This window comes from Hyperoodon ampullatus (genome assembly GCF_949752795.1).
Source record: "Hyperoodon ampullatus genome assembly, chromosome: 20".
In the NCBI taxonomy this organism is placed as follows: Eukaryota; Metazoa; Chordata; class Mammalia; order Artiodactyla; family Ziphiidae; genus Hyperoodon; species Hyperoodon ampullatus.
This window is the reverse complement of record NC_136933.1, coordinates 23,176,281-23,186,174: the sequence shown is the minus strand read 5'-3', so window position 1 is coordinate 23,186,174 and position 9,894 is coordinate 23,176,281. Positions and strand designations below refer to the sequence as shown.

At 40.9% G+C, this 9,894-nt stretch overlaps 1 protein-coding gene across 4 annotated transcripts in view; it reads right to left on the bottom strand.

Annotated features, from left to right (window-relative positions):
- Window positions 1-5,938: 5,938 nt before the first annotated feature.
- The window catches only part of PDLIM3 (PDZ and LIM domain 3), a gene marked incomplete at both ends in the record, with an annotated part of 29,251 nt that continues 25,295 nt past the window's right edge, over window positions 5,939-9,894 (bottom strand). For all 4 annotated transcript variants that reach the window (XM_079726723.1, XM_079726722.1, XM_079726724.1 and 1 more), the window contains 3 exons: window positions 5,939-6,128; window positions 7,459-7,570; window positions 9,199-9,326. In XM_079726723.1, coding sequence (XP_079582849.1) covers window positions 5,939-6,128; window positions 7,459-7,570; window positions 9,199-9,326 — 430 coding nt within the window. The remainder of the gene's footprint in view (window positions 6,129-7,458; window positions 7,571-9,198; window positions 9,327-9,894) is intronic.

The following is a 9,894-nucleotide window of genomic DNA, read 5'->3' as shown; positions in this document are numbered from 1 at the left end:
AGTAGGGATTATTGTCCTCATTTTATGGTTGATGAAACTGAGGTCTGGAGAGATTTCATGATTTCCCTATACCTTACAGCTAGGAGATTGTAGAGCTTGGTTTCAACTCAGCTCTGACCGTGTCCAAAGCTCATTTTTGTAACCACCAAGCTCTAATACCTGGAGTATGTTATACTGAAATGGAATCTAGGTGATAATTTTTACAAAGCTTAGTGAGGGCTTTGTTGTCCCATGAAAGCCTTATAGTCATCTTAAACTAAAAGCTACTAAATCTCTTGTGCAGAGATAATGTGAGGTGGTCTAGAGCATGGATTTGGAAGCCAGGCCACCTGCGGTCAAATTCTGGCTCCGTCATTTACTACAGGAGAAACCTTGGATAACCTCTTTGTGTTTCAGTTTCCTTAACTGTAAAATGGGAAGAAAAAAAGGACCCACCTCACAGGGCTGCTGTTAAGATTGGATGAATTAATATCGTTAAAGCACTTAGGACCCTGCTTGGTACATAGTAAGAGCGATGTAAGTGCTGGCTATTGCTGTTGTATCAGCAGTGATCAAGCATTTTCCAGAAGATCAAAATGAAGCATCTAAATAAGAACGAACATTCCTACCCATGTTGTTTCTTTTGCTCTTGTGCATTTCTAGTCTTAGGACTCTATCTAATGGATTAGTGACAAATACATATTTATATTAATAGTGTTCTTTTTAAAAATAACAGCATTGTTGAGATATAATTCACATACCACATAATTCACTCATTTGAAGTGTGATTCTATGATATGTAGCATATTCACAGAATCGTGCAAACTGAGTTGAAGACTCTTCAGTCTAGAAGAGGCTACAAGACCCCCCAGTGCTAAATTTACTCAAACCAGTAAACACCTATGCACCCTCAGTGAGATTCACAAACGCAGCACTTACCTAACCTAAGTGCCTTGTTTCAGAGAAACTGCATTCCCCATTGCTTTGGCCTTGGTCAGAGGGAGGAAAGCTCTAGATCACCTGTACAGATCGGCCAAACCTTCCCAAGGTCCAAGAGACTGTTAGTCCCTCTGTCTTCTTCTTGGTCCAGATCATGCCCATCACTCTATTCCTCAAGTTCTCTTTCTCACTTTTTTTTCTATATCTAGAATTCCTACCCTTGAAGGCATTCCTTTAGATTAAAGGGCTGTCTCCAGAGCAAAACACAAGTATTAGTCATAAAAGGGGCAATAGAAAATTATTAGTACTTGTTAGCAGGAATTAGCCTTTTCCATTGGCTGGCAGAGCAAGCATTAATCTGAGGATTGGGATCAAGGATGGTATTCATGAGGAGGACTGAGAACGTCTGCAGCGTGAAGCAGTGTTCTGGAAGGGTCATGGTTGGGAGCTTTGGGAACTTGGACAGCAGCATCTGGAGCCCAGATGTGTGAAGGGGCAGGCAGGGCAGCGTGTGCAGCTGTGTGTGGCATAATGGTCCACAATGCAGGCTCTTGCATGTGACGTTGGTAGCATAACCCTGGTGTTTTAGTGAACCACAGATATACGTGCACTTTGGCATTTATACACGTGATGAGTAATTCACACACCTGTGTTTTTCAACCCCCCCCCACTTCAGAAAAGCAGATGGAATGGGAATTTGGTCTCATGAGAGGTAGTTCCAAAACTCACAACATAATTTTGCTCTTGGTACAGAAATAGTGACTTGTGTGTACTCCTTCGCCAGATGAATAGTTGAATAAATAAATGAATGGAGTAATTTTTAACCCAAACAAATATTTGGCATTTTGTATCTTAATTTTAAATCTATATGCTTAATATTTCTGATAGGGATAGCAATTAGGTTTTAAGAGCAGCTCTTGTATTATTCTTTGGATAATGGAATTGTGCTTTGGGTGTTTCATAAGTTGAGGTGTGCTGACATGCCTTATTCTTAGAGGAAGGAAAACATGTTGTTAGACATTCTCTGCATACTTGGACAAACTTTTGAGGTAATTCAGAAGATAATGTTAATATCTCATTTTATGTTCTTCTGATGTGAGCAGTGATGAATCATAGTACTACAGAATTTGAAAGAAAGAAATTATGATAAAGCAACCACTTCTTCTAGGTGCTTTGTTTTATTTATTTTTTTTTTGCGGTATGTGGGCCTCTCGCTGTTGTGGCCTCTCCCGTTGCGGAGCACAGGCTCCGGACGTGCAGGCCCAACGGCCATGGCTCACGGGCCCAGCCGCTCCGCGGCATGTGGGATTTTCCCAGACCGGGGCACGAACCCGTGTCCCCTGCATCGGCAGGCGGACTCTCAACCACTGCGCCACCAGGGAAGCCCAAGGTGCTTTGTTTTAAACTTAGTTGCATGAAGCATTCTAATTAGCTTGAAAATGTCAATTTGTAAACATAGCCAACGCATTCAAAAATCCATTTTCTTGTTGTGCCTAGTATTGAACATCTCTTACTTGGTAGGTGCTCAACTAAATATTTATTGAGTACTCTACAACATGAATAGACGCTTAAGACGATTATCTTGAAATAGTCATGTAGATCAGGTAAATGGTTTATTTACTTCAATTATCTGAATACCCTCAATCTGTCTCCAATTTTCCTTTTTTTATGCTTAAGATTCAGATGGCACAGCATTTAAAAAAAAAACATTGGCCATGACAACAGGATAATACAGAATAATGGTTGTAAGTAGTAGTTTCCCAGGACTGAAATAAATCTGTTCAAAGGACAACTTGACAAACTTTTGCAACTCAAGTTGTTAGCACAAGAACCCCAAAGCTCCATTCTGCCTATCTTGGGATATTCCTGTGATGGATAAACTTTAGATTAGCTTATGTAGAGATAATCTAAACTGTTTGCATGTCACATTAGCCATTAGCTTTACCTTTGCTTACACAGGTGCAAGTGTATGTGATAACTAGAACTGTTTTTCACTCAAACAGTCGTCCTATTGGTAGAGAGTGTAGCAACTGTATTCTGCATTTACTCTGAAAAAACAGCAATTTAGTTAATCATGAGTCCAAAGTTTACAGATGCCCAGTTCTGTCACGGATCATTTCATTGTTCATTGCTAGCTTTAATAAGCTTATAAATATAAAAACAGTGACTACTCTGCTTTCTAAGAAGACATGGTATTCTGAGAGCTAAATAAAAACTAGTTGGCATCCTTTGTTCATGGCATGAATTCCTATATAAGACCTGGTGTGAATTCATTATTGAAGGACAAAGTGCTAGTATGGGGGAAATACTGTTATTTGTTTGCTTTTTAAACAAAGTTTTAATTCCTTTCCATTTTAACATTGCTATTTTCACCCTGTACGTTACATATTTTAAAACGATTTTTATATTGCATTCATTTCTATTGATTAATTGTCATAAATTCCTCTATATGTTTAAATTTCTAGATTTAATCGTCAAAGAATAAAAATAATGAACACGCAATTTTAGAGTATGCTTCACAAGCCTTAGTCACAGAGACTGAATTATCAGCTTTAAGCCCTATCTTTCCTGAATTTCAGATTAGAACTATACTACTACTTTTTTTCAAACTGTACTACTTTTTTTTCCTCATTATTGAACATCTGAACTTAAGAAGTTCATTATGTACTCTACTACATATAAAATGTGTAAAATATAATTTTAAGGAAAATATTGTCTGATATCCAGCATCAAATGTACATTAATGTACAATATAATGTCTAATCTACACTTTCCTTCTCATGCGTCTTTCATTCTTATCTAACTTCTTTTTAGTGTGGTACACATACCTTCAACGGCACTTCCTGACTCCAGAGATGCTGTTTGACCTTCTCCAGATAACACCAGGCAGACTTACACTGACAAGTGCCTTGGGTGTGTGAGGGGGAGGGGCAGAGAGGAGACACAGTGGGGATTAAGCGCTTTTCAAACAGCTTGTATGTGATCCTCCTTATCATAACTCTACCTTTATCCCCTAGTCCAGAAATGCCTGGTGCTGTCAATTCCCATGCTGTTTCAAATGCTGGAGAGTAAATTGGGTTGGTTTTCAGTTTTCTCCCGTTGCTGCTTTGGATTTTAACTTTCTCAGGTTTCCTAAGTCAGTTACCATGCATTTGCCCTCTAGCTTCCAAACTTTTAAGATTATATCCTTACCAGAAAAAATATTTTAAAATAACATCTGAACAAAAAATGTAATGTATTTGAATACATTGATTTCTTTGATTGCAGAATTTTCTATTTTATTGGAATAGCTTTGTGAGTGAATTTGTGTTTTGGTTCAGAGGTTCCAGTTTTGTTTTTTTTTTTTTTTTGGCTCATGGGCCCAGCCGCTCTGTGGCATGTGGGATCTTCCCGGACCGGGGCACGAACCCATGTCCCCTGCATCGGCAGGCGGACTCTCAACCACTGCGCCACCAGGGAAGCCCAGGGGTTCCAGTTTTGATCTCAGATGCCCATAGGGGCCAGGCAGGTGTTCTGGCTCCTCTCACTGGTTCAAAACCTCAGACAGGTCAGGGTCAGAAATAATCAGTTAAGTTTGGGAGAACCCCAGAGCAATACAACCCGGGCCCTATTTTCCATTTGGGACAATAGGAGAATTCTTGCTCCAGGCCCAGAGGCAGCAGCTGCAGTAGGGTAGAGGTGACTTTGTGACACAGTGGTGAGACTGAGGGCTTGAGACAGTCCCCACCTCCCCAGCCTGCTGGTTCCCATGTTTGTACTTGGAGAGGACAGTTTCATAAGCTCCCCTGGGTCCCCAGTGAGGATCATGGGAAGTAGGTAAGACATGCAAGTAAGGGGGCATTGCCGTGGAGCCACCATAGTGAGAGGCAAGGTGACAAAGCAGAGCCAGGGGCCAGATAGGGTTCATGTCTGAGATGCAAAGGATCCAAGAATCCAGGGAAGGCTGAGCTGAGACTTTTGGACGTGGTGGTAGAGGTGGGCTTGTTGCCTGGTCCCAACTATGTTGAGAAAACAGAGCACAGGTGGAATCATGGATTTCAGCAGAGAATACAAGCAGGACCCCAGGAGACCAGCAGACCCCTCCCTTCCTCAGGGGGTCCCCTAAATGTCTCCTCTTGGAGGTGCCATCTTGGGAAGGAGAAGGTGGTGGTGGTCAGCCTTGAGAATAAAGAACTAGCCTTGATAGAGTCTGAACCTTGACTTTGTATATTTATCTGAAAGAGACATTTAAAATGAAAGAGACTATTTCAAAGCAGCAGAAACTGTTTTAATCTGAAAGAGACTGCATCACCTTTAACTAGCAAATTTAAAATTTCCCCTCCTATCAGCAGAAATTGTGGGTTCAGAAGAGTGAATGAGTTATGAAAACTAAAGAAGCCACATTTTTCTTAAAATACCTGAGTTGTTAGTGTACACGACGAGATATGACTGGGCCCTCTCATTGGAATGTTGATTTTATCTGAATTCACTGAGTGCCACTTCGTTAGGTATTTTTAAAATGTTTTATGTATTTATTATGTATGCTGCATCCAGTAGTATAACTGTTTGAATATGAAACTAGAGAGATCTAGGGAATTTCTCCCTGACATGCACTATTATAGTTAAAACAGATAACAGACACCTGCAGGCTGTCTTAGAATACAAGATTGTCATTTGTCGTAAGTACTGTAATTGCAAAATCAACTGGTTAAGGAAGGGCAATTAGACTCCCCCTAAAATCTTGATGTTTACATGTTTGATGGTCATATTATAAATGTAAAATATAGAGTGTGACATAAAAATTATTGCTCTAAATTTCATTAAGTTATTGCTAGCCCCAAAGAGAAACACAGTTGAATGTATGTTTCTGTTAGCGCAGGCATCTGCCTCCCATTCCTTCTCCTGAGGATACAATGAGATAAGTGTCTAAAAGCTTGGTTCTAGATTTGGAGTCAGCCCTTTGCGCTACTTCTGCCCCAAGCCGTTAACGTCTGCCTGTGAGGGTGCACCTGGGTGAGTGCGTGTTCCGTCTGCCGGAGACTTAAGCTTTGGGATAAAGAGTGACTGTGTCGTAGCCCTCTGGGGGCCTCATGCGGGCCCGCGCGTGGGTTTCGCAGTACAGCTCCCCCTCCACGAAGAAGTAGCCCTTTTGTTTGAGGTTGAGGTTACAGTCAGCACACACGAAGCACTCTGGATGCCGATGCTTGTCCCTCGCCTTCACAACCGCACCACTGTTGGGGGAAAAGGAGGCCTCATGAAAAAAAACCCCACAAAGCCAGAAACATGATACAAAGGCAGACAGCACTACAGATAAGGCAGGTGTTATCTGTTTCATGTTCAGGAAACAATAGCTGCAAAGCTGGGCACAGCTGTGGAACTGATGTAGTTGTCAGGGAGAGCCAAGACAAGCATAGTAAACCTTCACATGTGTCTCTCTGTCGTTGACATGTGAATATTTTTCAGATCTTTTTCAAATGGGTTTTTTTTTTTTTTTTAGAAAAATGATAGGATCCTTACTTCATGATCATTCCCCGTTGTTTCTTTGAAAGAGGGAGAGATGATACAGATAAAACAGACACCTCTGCAAAGGATTCTGACTTTGGCCAAGGTTGTTGTCTACACGACTAAAAGTCCCTCTGCTTACTGTCTAGCCTGGTGGTCCAGCCTCTATTCTATGGAACACAGAGAGAACAGATCAAAGGGCAGAGATGGAATTTCCCCTGGTGGGTGGACTTGGCCTCTACCGTCAAAGCAGTTTATTCCAACTTGGGGGCAATAATTGCTTCGGGTAACATCACAACCTGTCGTATGTTTTGAGGTCCTGTCTGCTCCCATCTCCCTGTCCTGCTTGTTTCTCTGTCTCACAGCCCCTTCTGTGCTGTAACCAGGCTTATCTCCCACTGCCCTCCTGGGATGAGTCCTGGGTAAGTGGACAGATGGTGCCTCAGTGTGTGAGCTAATGACAAAGGAACAGAAAAAAGGGATGGAAGAGGCGACCACATGGGGCATGAAGTGGAGAGACTGAAATGCTCTGGTTCACTTGAAGGTTTGAACTGGCAAGTGTGGCTATTCACACATGAAGTGCCTTGAAATGGAAGCTGACTATGTCTAAAAATCATATTTCAATATTTGTGCAACTTAAGAAAGCACGTAAAGATAATGTGTTTTCATTAATAACTGGGTGACCCCCATATTTGTTTTCCTGTGTTTATACAGAAAAGGAAGTGTTCAAAGACTATATACATTAACAAAGGGAGGGCTTTTTGAAGTGAAGTTATTCTTGGAAATGGCTTTTTAGATATACTTCTGGGGCAGTTTCTTTTCACCAGAATATGTCTGAAATTATAAGTCAAGATATCCGACTCACATTCTATGCTAATTTGGGGGTACATCGAAGGAATTCTGGTCAAAATGTGTGGATATTATATTTCAAGTCGATGAATAGAAATTTGTTTTTCATAAAACTTAAAACCTTTTCTATATACGGAGTCTTAAAGTACAAGAAATAGAGAACTGACAGCAAGATTTATGATGAATTTTGGGGTTGAAAATGAAACTTACACAATGCCACTCCCACATTTGTCACAGAGTGGCATCTTCTGTGTGCTGCCAGCACCGCATGGGACTTTTGTAACTGGAGCTCTCACACTCCGAGTTCCAGCAGGACGGTCATCTGAAAAACAGAGTGTTTCCATTTATGGCAAGGGAACAGCTGGCAACAGTTTATACTTTGCTTCTATTTTAAGGTGTGCACTTTAACCTGAGGAATTCTTAGTTGCGCCCACAATATCATTTAGGAAGAAGCAGGACTGGTTCAAGCATAATTTGTTCCGAAACGGGACCTTACAAAACAAAATTAGTTAAAAATTGTCGTAGTTGTTGTCACAGGGAGCTGTTACAAAATGCCCAGCGAGGCAGAGAGCATTTTGCATTCTTCTTTTTTTACCTGTGGTTAAAATATACATAAAATCGACCATCTTATCTATTTTTAAGTGTGTAATTCAGTAGCATTAAGTATATTCCCAATGTTGTGCAACCATCACCAATATCTATTTTGAGAACTTTTTCATCATCCAAAACAGAGACTCTGTATCCAGGAAACATTAATTCCACATTCCCCCCTCCTTCCAGACCCTGGTGACCTCTATTCTGCTTTCTGTGTCTATGACTTGCCTATTCTAGGGCCCTCATATAAATGGAATCGTACAATATTTATCCTTATGTCTCTGGCTTATTTCACTTAGCAGAATGTTTTCAAGGTTCATCCACGTTGCAGCATGTATCAGAATTTTCATTCCTTTTTAAGGCTGAATAATACTCTACTTTATGGATATAGCACATTGTGTATATCCATTCACGTGTGGATAGACGTTTAGGTTCTTTCCACCTTCTGGCTGTTGTGCATAATGCTTCTATGAATGCTGGTGTACGAGTATTGGTTTGAGTCCCTGCTTGCAGTTCTCCTGAGTATACATGTAGCAGTGGGATTGTGGATCCTATGGCAATTTGACATTTAACTTTTTGAGGAACCACCTTACTGTTTCTCACAGTGGCTGCACCATGTTACATTCCCCATCAGCAATGCACAAGGGTCCCCATTTCTTCATACCCTCACCAACACTCATTTTCCTTTTTTTTTTTTTTTTGATAGTGGCTATATTAATGGGGCATTTTGCATTTTTGTGCAACTTCTGAAGGACAGTATATCTTTTGGAAGTGGAAAAACATTGGTAAGAGTATGAACTCTGAAGACAGCAGGAGTGGGCTGGAGACCCAACTCTGTTTCTTACTTGCTGTGTGACTTTGTACAAATCCACCCTCTCTATGCCTCGTTTTCTCTTTTGTTAAATACGGAAAATAATAGCTCCTACCTCACTGAGTTATTGTGAGGATTAAATGACCATGTGTGCAAAGCACTCAGCACAGGATTTGGAACACAGTAAGGGTTCATTCCAGTGTTATTTAAAAATTTTGATGATCATGATACCCTGGAATATGGGGGAGGCTGAGAAATTTTGCAACATTTTATGATCTATAAGCTGAGCTAGCCCTTGACTACTGTGGATGGGATTTATCTTCAGCACCCTTTAATCACCAAGTTGGTGGCTACCTGGATATGTCTGGAAGCTCCTTTCCTTAACCAAGCACCACCCGAGTCCTTTTCAGCAAAGAAATCATTGGATGACTGATGAAAATCGGGATTTAGACTCTCATTCCCATTATGCTTGCTGCCCTCCCCCACCCTGCTCTTTCCAATAGCCTCTATCAATAACGTTTCAGCAGATGTTCACGACTGCTCACCATCGTTCACTAGTTCCTGGAGCACCCTGAAGGAGCCTGACTGGCGAGGCTGAGTCGGTTCATTCCGATTGTCGTGGAGCATCCGGTACACCTCCGACTGGGGGGGCACTGGGGAGGCCGTGGGTTCACTGGAACACAACACAATGGTGGGCGAAGCAGCATCAGGAGTGTGTGTATGTGCAAGAAGCCACAAGATATCAACAAGCAGTGATCACTATATTTACAGCAACTCCTGGACAGAGGTTCAGTATTTTCAAGTTAATCTCTGTTATATCAATAGCTAAAAATATAATGTGAATTCACACGGGTTGCCTTAAAAATATCAGTAATTAACCTGGGGGTCACATCAGCATTTCTCCATGTGGCAGAATCCTTTGGAGGGCAACTAAAATGTGATTGTTAGGAAATAGTAATTTAAAAAATAATGCTTATATCTGATGGATATATAATTATAATGTGAACAAAATTAACCTTTCTCAGAAAAAAAAAGGACAACATACACGTGATAGAAAGTGCACGAGTGAGCCCAGTTTGATTATTCTCAGTCATAAAGATGTCAGTAAAATTCAGATTCATTTCTGATATTAAACCAACAGTGTATGGTTTAGTTTTGTTAACTCCTGTAGACAACAAAGGTATCATTTTGCTTGTAAATTGAAGAAATTCAACTTGTCAGTCTTTGAAAGTGCATAATGT